Source organism: Balaenoptera acutorostrata, chromosome 4, assembly GCF_949987535.1.
Source record: "Balaenoptera acutorostrata chromosome 4, mBalAcu1.1, whole genome shotgun sequence".
NCBI lineage: Eukaryota > Metazoa > Chordata > Mammalia > Artiodactyla > Balaenopteridae > Balaenoptera > Balaenoptera acutorostrata.
The window spans coordinates 141,660,471-141,680,028 of record NC_080067.1 but is presented as its reverse complement, the minus strand read 5'-3'; the positions used below and the strand labels follow the sequence as shown (position 1 = coordinate 141,680,028).

Genomic DNA, 19,558 nt, shown 5'->3' with positions numbered 1-19,558 from the left:
AATGGAATTCCTCGGGCCGGGCTTACAGTAAAAGCACGTTCATTTCCAGGCACTCTCATTCATAGAGCCAGCGGGCGCAGGCGGGACGGGCGCCCCGCGGCCTGACCCAGCCAGGGCACCACGCTGCCCGGCCCTGCGCCGGCAGGCACCTCTTCCCGGGGCTCCTGGGGGACACCAGAAGAAAGTCAGTCTTTGCTATTTCTCCTTGACCCGCGTCGGAGCTTCGATTTTTATTTTTATTTTTTTTTTTCTTTCTTACTTTTGAATGAACTGGTTTCTTGGCTGGATGGTTCAACTTCTTTCCTGGGTGTGAACTTTTCCCCGGTTGTTTCCTTTGACAACTTCTGGAGAGAGTGCGCTGTGCTTCGAGGCGAGTGGTGAAGTTGCGTGTGCGTGGCAGTGTGTGCGTGCTTGTGTAACTCGAGCCGCCCCGTCTGTTTCGATCTGCGCTGCGGAGCCTCCTCACAAGGCCCGCTCCACCTGCTGCGGTTACGCTGTGATCGTGGGTATTGGCGCGTCTAAGTAGTTAACCGGCCGACGCTGGGGCGACGTTGGAGGAAGATCGTCTCGCTACTGCCCAAGTCGGGGCTGACTCACCGCAGTCGATGCAGACAGCGGCTGGCTTCCGAAGAGTGCGTGCCTGCGTGCGTGTGACTCGGCTGCCGTTCACCTCCCACCAAACCACAGGACCAGCCGCAAACTTAACCAACATCCCCAAACCCGAGTTCTCAGATGTGGAGAGCTGAACTCTAGGTGTCATCGACTTGGACTTTTTTTTTTTTTTTTAAGATTAGCTTTTCTTTGAAAAGCTGAATTTTCTGAACTGAGCATTTTGCCAGAATTTATTGAGAACATGACAAGTACTTCTCGCCCAGCCCTTCTCCAACTACTGAAGCTGAGTTTCAAGGCTACTTAAAAAGAAAAAAAAAAAAAAAACCTGCAGCGAACATTAATGGATTTCTGTTTAAATTCTCTACAGATTGTATTGTAAATATGTTATGAAGTAGAGCATATGTATATATTTATATATATATATGTGCACATACATTAGAAGCAGGATCTTTGGAAGTCTCAGCTCTTGCTTTTGAGGACCGAAGCCAGTTTTGCATGATAAAAAGTGGCGCCGTATTTGGAAGACACGCCTCGTGTATTTTCTGTTGTGTTGGACTTTAGACAAAACTCACCTGGGAAAAATCTGACAGGCAATTAACTACTGGAACTTCCAAATTATGTATTTGCTGGTCCTTTTGCTCTCCGCATAAATATTTTAGGAAGTGTATGGGAATTTTGCCTCTGGGAACTTTGGTTAACAGCCAAAGACTGAACTTAAAACTCTCAAAGCAAGACTCAGAAGAAGATAGTCTCCCTTGGCACTTGACTTTGGATTCTGGTCGCCCACTTTTTAAAGCACTAAGCGGTCGGTTGCTAAGAGTCCTGCCTGGGTCTGAGGCCGATCGGCAAAACTAGAATTTTCCCCCTCCTGGACTGTTAGTAACTTAGTCTGCCCCCTTCCCCAGCCACCCCACAGCAATAAAGCTCCCTGAACTTGTATGTTGGTCTCCCGGGAGCTGCTTGCTGAAGATCCGCGCCCCTGTCGCCGTCTGGTAGGAGCTGTTTGCAGGGTCCTAACTCAATCGGCTTGTTGTGATGCGTATCCCCGTAGATGCCAGCACGAGCCGCCGCTTCACGCCGCCTTCCACCGCGCTGAGCCCGGGCAAGATGAGCGAGGCGCTGCCGCTGGGCGCCCCGGACGCCGGCGCCGCCCTGGCCGGCAAGCTGAGGAGCGGCGACCGCAGCATGGTGGAGGTGCTGGCCGACCACCCGGGCGAGCTGGTGCGCACCGACAGCCCCAACTTCCTGTGCTCTGTGCTGCCCACGCACTGGCGCTGCAACAAGACCCTGCCCATCGCTTTCAAGGTACTCAGCCCGGAGAGGGTGGAGGGAGGACAGGCAGAGGCCGGTCGAGGCCGGGGAGATCGAGGAGGGCAGCGGCCAGGCAGGCGGGGCCGGGTTCTAGAAAGGGGCCGGCGCTGAGGCCTGTGGTCCATCCCCCTGCGCTCGGGAGACTGGGGATGCTGCGTTGCCGTGGCGACCCTCGGGGGGCCCGCCTTAGCCGGCCGCGGCGGCCTCCAAGGATGGCCGAAAAAATCAGGATGCCCCCAAAGACGTCCACTGAGGGCCGGCTGGACCTCTCCCCGGCAGGGGTCCTTAGCTTTGATCCAAAGTAGGAAAAGTTATAACCCAGCAGGGACAAGCCTATCTGTCGGCTCCCCTGCTTCTCTCCCCAACTCTGGCTTGACACCCCAACCATTCTGAGGGAGGCGTCAGGAAATAAAATAGAGATACTTTTATACCTTCGGGTCAATGTAAATAAACTGGCAAGGAAAACTGTCAAGGCTTTCCACTTCCACCCCCTTCTTTAACAGCCCTGTAGGAATTAGCAGGTTCAAAGTCCACGGCGGGAGTAGTTAAGTTTGCATAAGTTTTCTGAAGAGTTTTTTCGAGCTTCTAGACTGCTCCTGCCGGAAGCCGCAAGTAGCGAACGCTCTTTCTTTTCCTGGTACCCTCCTGAACGTTATCGCCGGCTCACCTAGCTTAAGCCCGGGGCAGCGAAAGGAGGCAAGGCTGTCTGGCGTGAGACGGGCGTCTAATCCGCCCGCTTTGCGTTTGAGGAGGGGGCGGTGTGGACCGGGTAACTTCAGCCGAGCAGCTTGAGAGGTCCCCGTTCACTTTTCACCCCTGATCTTGCCCTAGCTTTGAGCTCCCTTTAAAAACCTTGGCCTTCAAAGGGGATACATAAACAACCCCGGGCGCTTTTAAACAGCCACCGCCACCCTGGCAGCAAACAGTAGACATTTCATTTCGGCGGTGGGGATTCAGTTCTTCTGTCTTGGGTGAGTTTGAGAAGGGGCAGCCTTTTAAATACAATCAGTGCAGTCATTTCCTGTTCACTGAAGGGACTAAGGAAAGCAGGTGGGGAAAAAAAAAAAAAAAAGCTGTAAAGATCAGCTACTCTTTTTTCTTAAAAAAAAAAAAATCTGGTTAAATCATTGTCCCCTTAAGGGGAGATTACTTTAATATAAGTTTTTTATGGTTCCAAGCCTGTGCTGGATCTTGAGTTAGTTACAATGAATAATGTTCACTTTTTTAAAAAAAGTACTGTCAGAGTTCTTTATTTTTAAGCTTTACATACCTTCCAAACTTAGATTATGATTTCTAAAACAAACAAACAAAAAAAGTGCAATTGGCTGTGTCTGTAGAATTGCCTCAGTTTTCAGAAAGCAGGAGTTTTTGAGGGGGATGCAAATGAGGATAAGTTTGAGCAGCCGCTGGACTCTTTCCTGTCCCTTCCTCCAGCTCTGTAGGTTTGGGTTAGGAGCCCATTTCAATTTGAAATCACTCTAATCCCTTTACATAAACATTCTCGGCAGGCAGACCTCCTCAGCTCTCCCTCAGTTCCAGAGGACCTGACAGCGATGGGCCCTGGGGTCACTTTCAGATAAGTACAGAGGGGAGGAGACAAGCTGATAATCAACCAAAGGGTCCTTTAAGACCAGGTGCTCCGGACACACCAAGGGAGTGGGTTCTCAGGGATCTGTGGCTTCCTTTGGGGTAAATCAAGTCTCCTCTGTATCTCTCCTCCTCTACTAGGGAACGCACACCCCAAGCACTAAGTGATTAAGCGAGATCTTCAGGAGTTAAAGCGATGTTGTTTCTCAAGCCACCACATGAAAGTATTTATTTTCTTCTAAAAGAATGAAAAAAAATCATATAAATTGTTTTCACGAGCCGTCAGGGAATTCCTTTTAGCGGAAATCTTAATAAACATAGAAGTTTCCGGTTTAAAATGACTTTTGACAATTCACTTTAAAAAAAAATTCTGTTTTACTGAGTGATAGTTTCTAGGTTAAAGATCAAGGTATAGATCTCTTGAAAAAAGTTTATGTGGGTCTTGAGAACATTTGGGGCAAAGGAAAGGACAGCAGAGGAATCAGACCACTCGATGAATAATCTGTCACCACTCCCGTCCCCATAAAGAGGGGCCTCTTTCGGAAGGAGACCTGCTCTTAGCATAACAGAAGGAGCAGGAGAAATTTCCAGGGAGGCAACAGGCGCAAAGATTAGGGATAAAACAGCTAAACTTGAAAAAGTGACTGTATCCGGCTTGATTCACTATGTGTCCGTGAATCCAGTCTGTACTCATCCCCCACCACCTACCTCCCAAGCAGTTTCTATAGAAATTATTACTTTAAAATTTGGATCTTATATAAGCCTCAGACAATCTCTTTAAGAAGTTAATCAGTAAACAATTATTACATTCCCTGCATTAAGGAGGAGAAAATGTAAAACAGTGATAAAGTCTGATGATAATTGATGAAAAGAGCATTGAAGTGATTCTTTAGGAGTCTTCTGAATATGTGTAAATCCTCAGCTTTAATCTTTGAAACTACAGGGAGATTTCACGTTATGAATTTTCCTTAAAATAGATTACAATCATCCTAATTGCTTATCCTGGACCCCAAAGTGCCCCCCCGCCGCCTTCTCCCACGAAACGCCTTTATTTTTCAGCCTAGGAGAGATCCATCATTTTACTACCGAGAAAATCTTAAATTTGCTACTGTTACCCGTTATTTACAGAAGCAGCCAAAAAAGCTGTTTGGATGACTTAGGATATATTTTGTAAGACTATACTATTAAAGTTTATTTAGGCCCTGGTACACCAGAGTCCAAAGGCATAAACACGCCTTCAGCAAGTTCAGAGGCCTTGGGCGCTGATAGTAATATTCTTTTCATAGGAAAGAAATAAGTAACGTTTGTGTCGGCAAGATCGTGGTCCCCTAGCTATGCATTAAATATCATCTCAGCTGAATGTTAAGTTCCACCTCACAGCTTTCTTTATAACACTGGAAAATTAAGGGATTTGAAATAAATGAATTGTGACTGTAATTTCAACCTAATTAGAGTTGGTTTAAAATGCCAGTTTGAACTGTGAACAGGCCGACCAAGAGCAGTGTGGGGAGGTTCTGTAACATAGAGGAGGCTTGATATTTTGCCCAACTTCCTGATACTTTAAAAACAGAGAAGTAAAAAAAAAAAAAAAAAAAATATGAGATATCCTTTGGCCAGCAAGTCCCTTCTTGTCTGTTTGGTCTGTGTTAAAGTGTAAATGTTTGTGTTTCCTTACCTATTGTTTATAGCTTTTCATTCCAGTTGCTTCTTTTTCTCTGTTTGAAGTTAGATTTTTTTTCAAAAATCTCTGCATATTGCCTATCAATGATCAAATCTGTATCAAATTAATAGACAGGTTAGTTTTAAATTTAAATTCTTTTTTCCTAGTCTAAGAATGCTTGCTAATAATTAGATGATATACTTTATTAATGTAATATCCCTAGATTTAATATTCTTTCCCTTCCCCCCACCATGAAAAATCAATAAAAGGCCAAGTAAATGATCTTTGAGCCCCGAAATATATTTGACTCCTGCTACAGTTTAAAAAAAGGGAAAAGAAGGAGTTAAACTCCTGATTTTTTTTAGTCTTAAATTCCAACATCAACAGCATTTTCTTGTTTAGCCACCATGATTATTTTACTCTCTATTTGTTTCTATTTGGTGTTGGCCTCATGAATTTGCCATATTACTGATGAGGATAGTTTTGGAAAGATGAGTGAGACACAGGCATGGAGCACTGTGAGAGGGGCCAGTAGGATGAAGGTGATGTAGAAAACATTTGGTAGTTATAAAACAAGATTTATTTATTTTAACCTATTTAACCAACAATGACTTATTCAGTTGGAAAACCCTGTAGTTGATCCGGTCCCTGTATACTTACTGAATGTGGAATTAAAATAGAGATGCCAGGTCATCACAGGGAGATGGGGATAAGGAAGTAAAAATATGTTTTCAAGGAGGACATTTCAACATTGTGAGCTAATTTTACAGAGGGAAGTGAAAACAGTGGGGAAAAAAAGGAGGGGGGATTTTTAAGAGACTGAGAAAAGCAGAATAAAGTAAGTATATTTTATGGGAATAGAAAAAACGGTAACAATAACTAAATAACTGATCAAGGAGATTTATTTCAATAATGCTTTTGAAACAAAAGGGAATTGTCATATTACTGCTCTTAATTAAACAGCAACAAACATACTTATAATGGGCTCTAAATACCTAATTAGAGGGTGCTTGAGGAAGAAATAGCTGTGTTTTTAAATTTCCTTTATCGAAAACACGTCCATTTGGATGGAAAGAAAGATAAGAGTGCAAGTTGGATAAAATAGATGAAGAACATGCCTACCTATTGCTGTGAGAATTGATTCTCCTGGTGTAGTCCTGGGGTTGGAAGTACGTCCACCCCTTATAGTGAGTTGGTTCACTTTCCCCATCGTACTCCTTAGAATCCAAGAGCCAAAGCATCCTCAGGAATAAAAACAATAGATGGTCATCTGGATGACACAGAGAAAGGGTGATGACTAAGCAGGCAATGAAGATGGGAATTTAGAGAAACATGGCTTTTGTATCATACAAGGGAGCCTATGGCAGCCTTATTTACAGACAGAAAAAGAGGACTGAAATATAGGCGTCAACCCCCCAAATTATGTAGCAAATGTTAGGTAAAAATGGGGAGATGGAAAACAGAAGGAGGAATAATCACTGTAGAATACTTTATTATCACAGCTCAAAACTAAAACCCCCAAAACGATTATATAATTGGAATGATGAGCACACATTTCACTAGTGACTGAGAAAGTACCATAAGGGGTATCGCAAGTGATAGGAATAAGTAGAACTTGGGGCATCTTGATTTGAAATTCTACAACTACCTTAAAAAACAGAAACAATGGAAATATAGCTAAGAATAAATGCTTTGATCAAGAAAATAGTTTCTAGAAGGGTCAAATGATGATCAAGAAATGGATACTACTACATGAAGCATCTTCGGGCCATGTTCTTTAAAGCATTTTACCTTGAAATTGCTACTTTTTTTTTTTTTTTTTTTTACCTAAGTGTCAAAAAATATGTATTTACTGGTTTACTTTAGTAGTCCTGATGGAAATCCATTCCCATTCAGTTACATTGAAGGAATTCTTCTTCAAGATCAACTGGGTTTGGAGAAAACCTCAGTCATCTGTAAGGTCCCAAGTTAACACATCTCTGGGACTCGCAGATATAAAAATGCGACATAGTTCCGCTCCTGAATTCAGAGGAGCACATCAAAGTGAACACCCCTCTTCTCTGAGGCCTGTTGATTTTGTAGTTAGTATTAAACCAAGGGCATGTTTCTGATTTTTTTCTCTTGCATACCAGAATTCACTGCTAGTGAAAATCAAGGTAGTAGAAGCGAGTAGAGGCAACAAGGATGAACTACTTGCAAAGGGAGAGTTTAAGTCATTCAAGAATCGTCAGCAATTCAGTGGTAACAATCAAATTTAATTTTAGCAGGAGTAAGTTTAAACACCTAAAAGGCAAAATCAGCCCTATTCGGCCTGTCGGTGGAGGTGTGGACAAATGAAAGATGGGGTAGGTTATGAACTTATAAAAAACAAGGCATTCTGTTTCTCAAATATGAAGAATTAAGAGATGATTGTAGTCGTGAGAGGGCATAGCTTTTCAAAGTCCTTGCTATAGTGAGTCTTATTCCAACTCTGCTCTGTGACCTTATGTGGCTTCCTTAGGCGAATGTTTTATTATTTAAACATTTATAATTTTGCATAGTGGAATTTAAAGTAAATCTTCCCATTAAGAACTTTTCTGTTGTTTTGCTTAATTTATGACTGTTATTCCTCTGCAAACTAAAAAGCATCACTTGATATACATTCAATTTTAGAATAGTTATGCAAATGACATCAAAGTTTCTAACATGCCTGATGTCTGGTGTTTAGGTGGTGGCACTGGGGGACGTTCCAGATGGCACTCTGGTCACTGTGATGGCAGGCAATGACGAAAACTACTCAGCCGAACTGAGAAATGCAACAGCGGCCATGAAAAACCAAGTCGCGAGATTCAATGACCTCAGGTTTGTCGGTCGGAGTGGAAGAGGTATGTATCTGTCAGAACTGAACTTGAAATACCCAGTATTTACATAGCAACAAACCCAGATTTCAAAACATCTAGAAGTTTCTGTGATGGGATTCCCTAGAAACACAGTCATTTCTTCCCGTTATTATTGCTACATCAGCTTTTTATTTAAAATTTAATGTTTTTAACAGAATCTGGCTTTACATTATTGCTTTCTATTATTGAATTGGTTCAAGACTGATTTGGAGCAGGCAAAACATGAATTGTGAATTTCAAGGAAACCTCTCAGATCTTTTCTAAAATGTAAAAATATAAAACTTACCATCATAGAAACTAAGATTATACAACTGGGGTTCTCTCTCTTTGATAATTTTCAGATATCTCTTTACTGGAAACCTTTAACTTAGGGTCCATGTGTTATCTTTGACAAGTGACAGAGTTTCAAATGATCACTTCTAATAATTTTAAGGGCTGTATAGTAGATGATTATTGAAACGTGTTTCAAGGAAGCATTTTTTATGGTAAAATATGAAGAAATAGTAACATTCTGGCTTGGTGAATTTGATGGCAATGTGACCTTCCTATATGTAATTTGGATGCCTTATTAGTATTTTAGGTACTAATAATATTAAAGACTGGATTCTCCAGAGGAATGATTGCATCAGTGCAGTTCTATGTGTAGTTTTCTTTTTCCGTGCCCATTATCAAAGTATTAGAGCAGAAAGAGGAATCTTGGCATATTGTAATCTCCTCCGGTTTCCAGTTATTTTCAAATATTGTGTTTTCTTTGTATTGTAAGAACCTTAGTCCTATTTTACAAATAGCAATAAGTAGTATTAGTTTAATTGAAGGAGGTAAGATAGTTTGTTTTGAAAATCTCATTTTTGTAATATAGTATTGAATAAGCTTACGAATAAAAGTTATTTTGAGTATGATAAAGAAGACGTGGTAACCTAAATAGCAGTAGATGACTCTTGTATTGAAAAAAAGTAAAAGTACAACCAATGGACGTTTAAGCATAAGAGTAATCATTACTCTTTATAAAGGCATTTAAAAATATAAGAAAATCTGTGTTTTGGGGGAATTTGATTAGTCAAAGAGGAATGGGGGTAAAGGCATGCTGCTTTTTTTGGCTATTGTTTTTGTGGTATCCTAGCTGTCTGGGGAATTTTCAAAATAGAATCAAAGGTAGAGAAAATTGTAAAAAACTTATAACGTGATTGAAGATATTTGTTCATAGCACTATGTTAATAATAGGGTAATACCAAGAAAATTACATCGACTTATTGAAAGCATGAATGGTGCTATAAGGTATAAAGGCACAAGTCATTCTATGGGTTCACTTGTTGTATTAAAAGTCCCCACCTTTCAGTAAATGGAATCCCCATTATGATTCAGAGATGTGTGTTTAGAAAACATCTTGAAGGCTTCAGATGAGTAGCTGGCAGAGTGGGTGAGAAGCCAATAAAAAACAAAGGCCCGACCGCCTGGTCCGTGCCTTCCAGCCTCGTAACCATCTCAGTTCAATTCCTGTGGATTTCTGTTCTTAGGAAGCCACAGCTGAGTATCATTTAGTTGCATTTCCAGAGGAAGTAATATTATCATCATATGCATCTATGTGGGTCTACGGGTCAGGTTTTGGTTATGAAAGTTTTGGAAACTCTTTAATGGCCCATGCCATTTTCCCATAAGAAGTGCAGTAGTGGCTTTTTGGCAAGGCCCAGGAGGTTGGTGATGGTAAAGAATGAAATTTTGAAAGCAGCATGCTTTCTTTTCTGGCGTTTCTCGTCCCTCACTGGCCATGTCTGTTTCAAGTGGGTGACTAAGAGGCGCTCGTGTTTACTTGGGTAACAGTGAACTGTTTCCCCAAGGTGTGGAGTGTTTGCATTTGGCTGCCTGATTCGTGCCAGGATGCCCTTGAGTTTGCAGAGTGAAATAACTGCACCCAAGGCTGGGCTGTCTTCTGATAACCTGGAACGAGAAAATTAATTGAAACGCTCCATATATGGACAATATCTGTTTTGACCAGTCTCTGCTTCCCACGCATGATAATAAGCAATCCAAAATAGAGGAACCCCGAAATGAATGTTTTGCCCAACTACAGTTACCGTGTATATTGTCAGTCTTGAGTGATTTCTTTTTTTTGGTTAGGACTACAAGACAAAATGAGCCATCAAAAGGCCCAGTTAGACTCTGTCTCATAATTTCTCCCCATAGTCGTAGAATACAACTTGATTTTACTCTTTCAAGTCTAAGTGTCAACATCAAAGCCTGCCAGGTTTTTTTTTTGTTTTTGTTTTTTTTTGCAATTTGCTTCCCATTATGAAGACAGCAGATGACTCTCACTCATTTTAACAATTAGTCTTAATCTGCCTCACTGAATCTTGTCCTTTAAAAGTTTCATAACATTTTATTAAGTGATCTTAAGACTATCCACTATTTCATTTTTGATCTTAAGACTATCCACTATTTCATTTTCTGGTTTTGAAAATGTGTCTGAAAATATGACATTGGCATCAACACACCGCACAGGGGCCGAGAAGGTCCTGGCTGTGGGCTCACTGAGCATTTCAGTGCCAATTTCCCATTCTGTCAAAAGCCACTGGTCTGATGGATTCTCAAAGGGGCCTGGTGCTCAGTTCCAACTGAAGGGTAGAAAAAGAAACTCCCTTTTCTTTTCTCAGCTGCCCGTCCCTGGGGATTGTAAAACCTCGTAGAAATTGCCAGAGGTTGAACATGGAAGGGTTTTTCTCTGTTCGACAAAACCAATCTGTCTGGGCGCTGGCTGATGTCCAGGACCACAGCTCCTAACCTCGGGTTCAGCCTGCAACTGGGAAAACCTGCCCATCCGGCTTTTGCGGCCTTGCTGACAACACTGGCCCCTAAAAAGTATTGGTGAAGGCTTCAGCAGTCTGAGCCTTCCTCCTTTCTTTTCTTTCCTTCCCTCCTTTCTGGCCCTGACAATTTAAATCTCTCCTTCAGGGATATCTCACCCTGGGAATTTTCTCCCTTTGATTCAGTATCTCCATATAGATCAACCATTCCTTTACAATGGAAGAAGAGATAGCCGCTCCCAGAAGAGGGGAGCTGACGCCAGAGCACACTGCTTCTTGTTCAGAACAATCCACACTTAAACACACGTCCTGGGACTATCCCTTACCTCCAGAAAATCAAAGTTCAGGATCAAGAGGAACTCTCTTTGGTGACGTTCATTAGCAGCAGCTGACATCAGCTTACATCTGTCACTGGGGCAGGTGCTACGGATATTTTCAGTTACAAGAAAGTGTATCACGGCTGCAGCCGAGAGACGTTGAAGAAACTTTAGCAATGAAATCTGTGAGTGCTCCCGTCGCTATTGGAGTACTTAATCAGTTGGAAAGGAATCGATCAATCAGGGATGATGGCCTTAGTTAATTCATTTTAGAACCAAAGAGGAAATCTACCAGACAGTATTATCTACCGCGTGGTAAATGGGGGAAGAGAATCCACTGCAAATTTCCTTCTGATTTTCCTAAGACTATGATTTTTAATCTTTTGGGAACGTCATGAATCATTTTGAAAATCCTTGGAAGCCTTCTCCCCAGGGGGAAAAAAAATGCACCTGTGCACTTACACACACAGTTTCTTGTACAATTTCAGTTTTCAGAGCCGCTGAAGCTTGTTTATGGACCTTCTGGGGATCCATGGACCCGCCAAGCCAAGAATCTCTGAATCTGGAACTTTGCCTTGACCGTGGAGGGCCAGCCTAGCGCTGTGCTGCACATTGTAGATAACTGGAAAATGAGGAAATAAACGAACAAATGAGTTAGACATTCTTCTTGTACCCTGTGCTGTTTTGGCTACACCTGCTTTTATTATAGCCAGGACCTGGTGTGTATAATTAGGAAAATAGATCCCAGTCAAACCACTGGTCCAGACCTTTGAGAGGCCATCAGGTGTGCACGCATACGGTCCCTTGCCAAGGAGAAGGGCTTGTTTTGTCATCGAAGGGGCAGCCTCCTCTCTAGTGACTGCCTGGCCCCCCCAGCTGCAGACCTACACCTCGAATTCCACAACCAGCCCAGAGAGGGCACGTGCTCCCCCATCCGTTAGGACTGGGGTTAATTTCTTGGTGGAAATTTGTGTTTATGCTGATCTCCCTGGCAACTTTAATCTTGCCCACTTTCAAACAAGTACCCTTCCCAACTCTTTTAGAAAATGAAATTCCTTCCTTATGTTCTTGCTGTGGATGTCTTCCCAGACATAATATTTACCCTGTCACAGGCGGGGTTATTGCATATTTGTGTAATGTTTGTTACTTAAGGCATTTTCATTCTTAAGGTATTTTATGTTATTCGGGGAACAGTATGGGGAGGCTGCCTTTCAGATGAGTGATAGACTGTGGTTGAAGGAAAGGTACATGTAGAAAAGGATAGAGTGTACCGGTATTCTAAGCAGAGACGTGTCTTTATGGAGTGGTCATTACTGAGAAATGGTCTGAATGACTCACAATATTATCACAGGATCCAAGTCATTCTCTGTTTTATCACAGACTCATATAATAGGGGGAGGAAAATTCATCTGACAATCCCACTGTTGTTTCATGGATAACATTCAAGATAATGAGCTGGCAGTCAGGTCTCCTGGAGAGAATACAAGGAAAAGACGAGAGTCGTGTTAAAATCAACTCTCCCATTTTCCCCCTCTTTTGGGTTGCTATTGATCTACATTTTGAAATTATATATATACTGAAATCTGTTTTCAGACTTCGGTGTGGGCAAATGTGGATGGGAAAAGACCCAGCCTCTGATACACGCAGTCTCTGGCAGCCCTAGCAAATAATGCCTTTTGATGGCAGGACGAAAGCTAGTGCCCATGATCTGATGTAGAATTCATCTCTAGAGATCAGCTTTCTCATTCTGTTTCACATTTGCCCGTAAAAGAGTAAAAACACTTTCTCAAAGCAAGTTGCTTCCCACCCGTCCCCCAAACCACCACCCAAGCAAGTTGCTTCCCACCCCTCCCCCAAACCACCACCCAAGCAAGTTGCTTCCCACCCCTCCCCCAAACCACCACCCAAGCAAGTTGCTTCCCACCCGTCCCCCAAACCACCACCCAAGCAGTCCCTGTCCCACTTGGTGTCATGACAAGGAGGAGAGCTTTCTTGAAAACTGCTTGTGCCTGGAACACCCAGCTTTGCAATTGATCTCTTCATGGTTTTCTTGCTGATTTTATGAAGTGCCAGGCATTGCTGATGGTGGCATTGCTGATGGTGTTGGACAGCTTTTTTAAATTGAGGTTATTTATATGAACAATATTTAAGAGTTGATGGGGAGAAGCTGGACTTCTCTCCACCATCCCTCCCCCAAAGCCCTTCCTTGCCAGCCGGCTTGCTTTGGATTGAGGCAGCCCTTTTTGGTGGGGACAGAAGACTATCAGTCAGAAAGTGCCTCCAAGAGAAATAATGGTTGAGTGATTTTTAGAGCTTCCTGTTTCAGCAGCAAGCATTATAGACATAAACAGTGATCCGGCCAACGGCTGCAGTGCTGCTCTGGTTCTAATGAATCAGTTTTGTATTTTCTTTTGTGCTGGTTGGTGAGGGGCAAGAGAGGATGGAGAAGACTGGTTATGGAAGAACATATTCTGTTTCTTTTTCTTTATTATTTTTAAAGAAAAATGACGTGTTGAAAAGAGAGATGGTATATTGTCTGATGATTGTTTTCTTTCTGTTGGTGATTATAAAACATGTTCAGATCAGAAAGGGAATGTTTATGAATAACCATGTACTGTCAAAAGGGAGAGGTTATGTGGTTTTGAAGGATTTCGTGGACTTTCAGCCAAAAGGGTGTGTGTGTGTGTGTGTGTGTGTGTGTGTGTCCATCCACACTACCACTGAGAAGACTTCCTGGACCAAATTATCTTTGAGGACTAAATCCATACTAACAAGGTCTTCTCATCTGAAGCCCCAGTAAAGCAATTAACAGGAATTAATAAGTGAGCAGTGTGGATTTAATGAGCTGCCTATGAATACTTTCAAAGGTGCCAGTTTTATCAGCTCACTCTTGGGGCATTCAAGATTTTGTGTTTATAAGCCTGCATTAGTGGACTTCAGGCAAAGCCTACCCTCCGTCATTGGCCCTGATGTGAGTCCCACTTTCAACAGAGATGTATTTCGGTCCATGTTAAGAACCGAGCTTCCCATGGCATTCCCGTTGCTGGTGCCGATTTGGGATTCCAGCACGTTCCAGTCTCTATTAGGCTATATCGAGCAGCGTATCCCATTTAGGAACTCCATTTTATGTCACTGAACTTCCTCCAACGAGGGTTTCAGGTAGTTGAAGGACCCATAAATCGGAAAGTGATCCCAGCAACCTCCTTCGAGAGGCCCGGTGGCCATCCTGCCACTGGATTCAAAATGCGTTTCCTCTGGTTTCCTTGGTGAGGAAACATTCATGCAGGAGCCACTTAAACTGTGTTTTTCTCAAAGATGTAAGTAAATTTCCTGTCTGTTTCTCAACTTAGATGAATCCCTGCTTTTACCTTGAGATTTAAGAGCGTCATTAAGGATGTAGGGGCAGCTCAGTCTGCAGAGCTGCACCCTCCCCCCAGCTTCCGGATCCAAGGATGCTTCTGGGTCTGGTGAATGGGAGGTCTGGCCAGCACCCTCGAGGATGGTGTGTGGCCTTAACTGAGTCACCATATGCAAACAAAGGAGACTCTCCTTGGCTCAAACAAAGGCAATACACAGGAATACAGGCATCTGAGCACAGCTGGTGAGCTGTGTGCTTATCAGATTTCAGCAGAGAAGGCAAGGAGGGGTGGGCCTGTTTGTAGGTGAAAACACTCCAGGTTGCTCCAGGCATTGGTTTCGGGTTTTCAGAGATGTTTTTCCTTCATTCTATTTGAAACCATTGTATGGAGTACAGTCACTATCTACCTATCTATCCCCATCTATCTATCTATCTATCTGTAATTAATGAGAAACGGTCTAAACTCATATCCTAATACAGCTTTGGCCTCTTTACGTGGTGTGTTTCCAGTACCTACGGCACTTGGGTCTGTCCAGATGTTCTGCCTTCCCCGTCCTGCTTGAAACCTCAGGGCAGGTCATAGTTGGTAGATCTTATCTATCAATCTGCCTATCAATTTGGTCTCCCTCCATGGGTCCCAACATTTGGCAATATCTGCAGACAGTTTTGGTCGTCACCCCTGGGGTGGGGCGTGCTCCTAGCACCTAGTGGGTAGAGTGACTCCCACAGCACATAGGACAGCCCTACGACCCCTGCAAAGCATCAATCACACTGAGACTGAGAAACCCTGGGCTGGCCTCACACGAATGATCATGATAAGTCATAAAATGTCTCCTCTCTTCCCTAACACTTTCTGCCTCTTTACCAAATTGATGAAAATCTTCAGTTCACACAGAATAAAAAAAAACGAGAGAGCATCACTGCATATTAGTCTTTTTCTAAATATGAAAATATACTAGAGTTCTGTGTGCATAGGATCACACCATCTTGGCATCTCCTGGGTTGGAGGGTGCGTGGCAGGAAGAAGTAGAGGCTGCAGGTGGAGGGAGCCACCCGGCAGGGAAAGCTCTCCTTCGAGGACTCCCCCCCACTTACAGCTGCTCCCTCAGGAATGCCACACAGGCGCAGGTCCACAGGGACCATCAGAAACAGTGAAAGTGCACGCTGGCTTCTCATTGCCATGCCCCTCCCCATCAGGCTTCAGTCAGGGGCCACAGATCCACTAATCCAGGAACATGAATTGATGTGAGTGGACAGTGTCCGCGTGAACTAAAAAGGGCTAAAAGCAAGGTCCTGGTATGCATCACTGACCGATGCCTTACAGACACCGAAAAGGAGTCAGTGTGCACACCCAAGGGCAATGCATGGAAGGAGTAGGGACGGGACAGACGCTGATTTGCCGTCCATCCCTAGGAAGCCCTGGTTTGCTGCCCACATGTTAGGTGTGCAGGGACCACCGGCAGACAGAGGGCTGGGTTCTTCTGGAGCTTTCTCCCACCTGCCCTTACGTGTTGGTTCTGCTATCACCTATTTTCTATAATACAAGAAGATTCAGGGAAAAATGACTTGAAAAAAGTCTGAAAGAAAGAGTCCTCTAGGTGTTCTCGTTGAATCACAGTGGTGTCTGCTACAGGTGGAATTTCTTGAATACATTTTGCTGTGACTGCGGTCTCTAGTTGGTTGTTTGTTTGCATTTACTCTGCAGGGGGCCCTCACTCCGAACTTTCCTGCCCCTTCTGTTTCCTGTAAGTTTTCCTCAGTAAAGCAACCAGCTCCCAGGTTCCGCGTGGAGATCAGCTGTGTGTCAAATCATTTGAGACCTGTAAGAGTTAGCTATCCTCCTGGGAATTCCCGGGCGGCGTCTGAACTGGGCTATAAGGAGCCCACACGCTGCCCATGTTCTGGGAAGTGAAGGTCGCTGGGGAAGGAGCTCGGGAACAGCTGTGGCAGGCAGGCGCGCACTGGTGCACCGCGGTGCTGGGACCCCAGCGCCAGGGAAAGGATGAAGATGGGCGTGGGAGTCCCCAGGAGGTGGCCTTCCAAGCATTTTCAAAACACAGGAGATCCCGCCCTTGACTAGAACACCGCTGTGGGGTATCACCAGTCACTAGACCAGTGCCTGATGCAGAGTGGGGACTCGTTAAACATCTCCAGAGGAGTGACTGCCCCAGGACTCTGCTTACTCTAGGCAGTAAAGCATAGTGGTTAGCACATGGATGGTACTGAATTCTTCCTGGGAGGACAGTGTCTCACCCTGGGCACCATCAACGTTTAGGGCTGATTATTCTGCGTCGTGGGAGCCATCCTGTGCATTTGGGGATGGTTACTGGCAACCCTGGCCTCTACCCAGTAGCCAGGAGCATTCCTTCCATGTCACTCATGGGTGGTGACAACGAGAAGTGTCTGCAGACTTTGCCAAATGTCCCTCCCTGGGGGAGAGATGGGGGGAAGGAACACTGGTTGAGAACACTGGCTCAGAGTTGTGTGTCTGTGGGCAAGTCACCTGACCTGTCTGAGCCTGAGTCAGCCAACCTTTGTCCAAAGGGGGCGGGGTACAGTGAGGATTACCTGCAATAACACAGACTTGAGGGGTTACTACTTTTCGTGGTAAGATCAGTTGCTGTGACTAACTCTGCAGGGAAGCTGATGGCAACTCTGTGAGCTCCTAACAAACAATACAACCGGGACCTGCTTTTTTGTGTGTCTAAATGAATGACTTTTCTGGGAGGGAACATCAACCCTTATCCTGATCCCTCGGCCCCGTAGAGCCAGCTCTCAGGACACGGAAGGGTGATTTATGCGCAGCGGGCACTGCAATTTCAGATCAGCAATGCAAGAGATGAAATTAAATCTGTACTGTAATCCGAGGCACTGTTTTTCATGGGAAGAGAAGTTCTCCCAACTTAGTCCTTCCAACTCTTTTGCCCAAACATTAACGGCATGCAAATATTTATGATTCATACGTGCCTCTTTAATTCCCAATCGTATTTTAACAGTAAACACTGCATCTTCACAATGAAGCAGAATAATCCCTTTGTCCTGTTGCCGGGCTCCGCAGGCTGGTACCCAGCAGCGTCACATTCTTCCCGCACCATAGTTGCTGACTCCACCCAGGTTGAGGGGAGTTCTATAGTGGTGCCACTGCAGCTCGCCTTGGACCACACTTCAGGACATCCTGGCTCTTCCCCTGGAAGCCATTCGAAGGTTGTATCAGCGTTTTCAGAAACCGCAAGCCAACATCCACACATGTTTTTCTTTTCTGGTCACATGTCAACAGAGAATCGATCAATCTGGCTGTTGCTTGGAGAGGTATCTTGCATTCTGCCCAAATCCATGGGCTATGGAGTCCACTAAGGCCATTGTGTCCCATTTAATACTCCTCTGATTCATGATAACAACATAGAAACACACGCACCTATTTGTGACGATCCTGCGGGTCTTTGGAAGGTAGTGTGACAAAGTATGAGAAGGTGGTGTGCTTGCCGTACTCACTTAGATGTGCTGGCCTCAGTCTCCGCATCTGTACAATAGGTATGACAGTGCCCTTCATATGTACCTCAAAAGGTTATTAGGATGATTAAAATGAGATGGTGTGTGTAACAAAACTTAGGAAGAAAGAGCTATGACTCACCGCCACATCGTTCTTCCTTCTGTAGGGGAGTCACTGAGGGAGGAGGGAAGAGAGTGGGCAGGAGGTAGCCCGTGTCTCCCTGAGTCAGAAAGTCAGGAACAATGCTATTTCCATTGTCCACTCCTCGTTGGCAAGGAATTTATATTCCTTTATCCTCCGAGGAACTTTGTAAAATAAGAGTGCCTGAGACACAGCAGGAATTTCATAAATATTCATAAATAAATGAAGGAATAATAATAATGATATAATCATCCCAGGCATTTGCTGGGCACCAGCCTGGTGACGGACCTTGTGTTCTCTGTTTTCATTAGGGAGTTGCTCACAGGCTTTGGACCCTGTTCGATCAGGGAAGTATAGTGCCCATGGCTACTTTATTAGAACTGTCCCCCACCCACAGAGGTCATGTCATGGGGGTATTTCTTTCATTCATTCATTCATCAGATGTGCATTGTGCACCTGCTGCTCGCAAGGCACTGGGCTAGCACTGGAGATACAAAGGCCAGCTAAAGAGAAGCCACAGCATGCCGGGGCCAGTGAGGGGCCCACAGTTAAGCAGAGGTTACTGTTCTGAGTGGCCAGCACCATAGGGAAAGGAGTGACAGAAGCAAAATGCACAGCTGGGTGCATATCCCACTACAAGCTTAGGGGTCTCTCTGGACAGCTGGTCATCTCAGTGGAGATGTTTCAGGGTGACGAGGGGGCTACCAGGTGAAGGCATCAGGAAGAGTGTCCAAGCAGAGAAAACAGGGTTGGGGAGGAACACCGAGCTGGCCAAGAGAGCTGGTAAGGGCCTTGATATCCACACTGGGAATTTGGTCTGGTCCCCCAGCAGGTTTTAAGCAGGGAATTGACATCACCAGATACAAATGGTAACGAAGATGCTGGGATTGCTGACTGAAGAGCAGACAGGGCTTTTTGGAGGGTGCTTGGGAGCTTAGAGACGGGATCCAAGGTTAGTTGAATTCGTGGATGCCAAACCCGTGGATACAGAGGGGTCACTGTATATTCACTTTGCAAACCCACCGTCTGGTAAATGTCACCATGTCTAGAAATCAGCTCCCTCCAGGCCCCGCCTACCACACCCTGCAGCCTTGCCTAGACCTTCCTTCTTCTTCCTACTTGGCCTCCATCCCCACCTGCCCTCCCAGCTTCCTGCAATAGAGCTAGGGGTGCGAACAGGCTGGCGAGCAGGCACTGAGGACCCTGACGCTACCTTCCCTTCAAAATGCCCACCCCCACCCCCCGGGCCTCTCTGCCGCGGTGGCATGTGGCCTTGGGCTGTGTGTTTGAGGCACTGGGCTATGGGCACCAAAGGTCAGGGCTAGGACTAGGCCAGCCCCAGGAGGTCACTTTGGTCACCTGTCCTGTGTGGCATTTGGCCCGATGGGTGGAAACTGTGGAATTG

The 19,558-nt window shown here is 44.6% G+C and overlaps 1 protein-coding gene across 8 annotated transcripts in view; it reads left to right on the top strand.

Annotated features, from left to right (window-relative positions):
* Positions 1–19,558, top strand: part of RUNX1 (RUNX family transcription factor 1) — a 243,849-nt gene that overhangs the window by 153,726 nt on the left and 70,565 nt on the right. For all 8 annotated transcript variants that reach the window (XM_057546112.1, XM_057546111.1, XM_057546108.1 and 5 more), the window contains 2 exons: positions 1,664–1,917; positions 7,878–8,034. In XM_057546112.1, the coding sequence (XP_057402095.1) occupies positions 1,664–1,917; positions 7,878–8,034 (411 nt within the window). The remainder of the gene's footprint in view (positions 1–1,663; positions 1,918–7,877; positions 8,035–19,558) is intronic.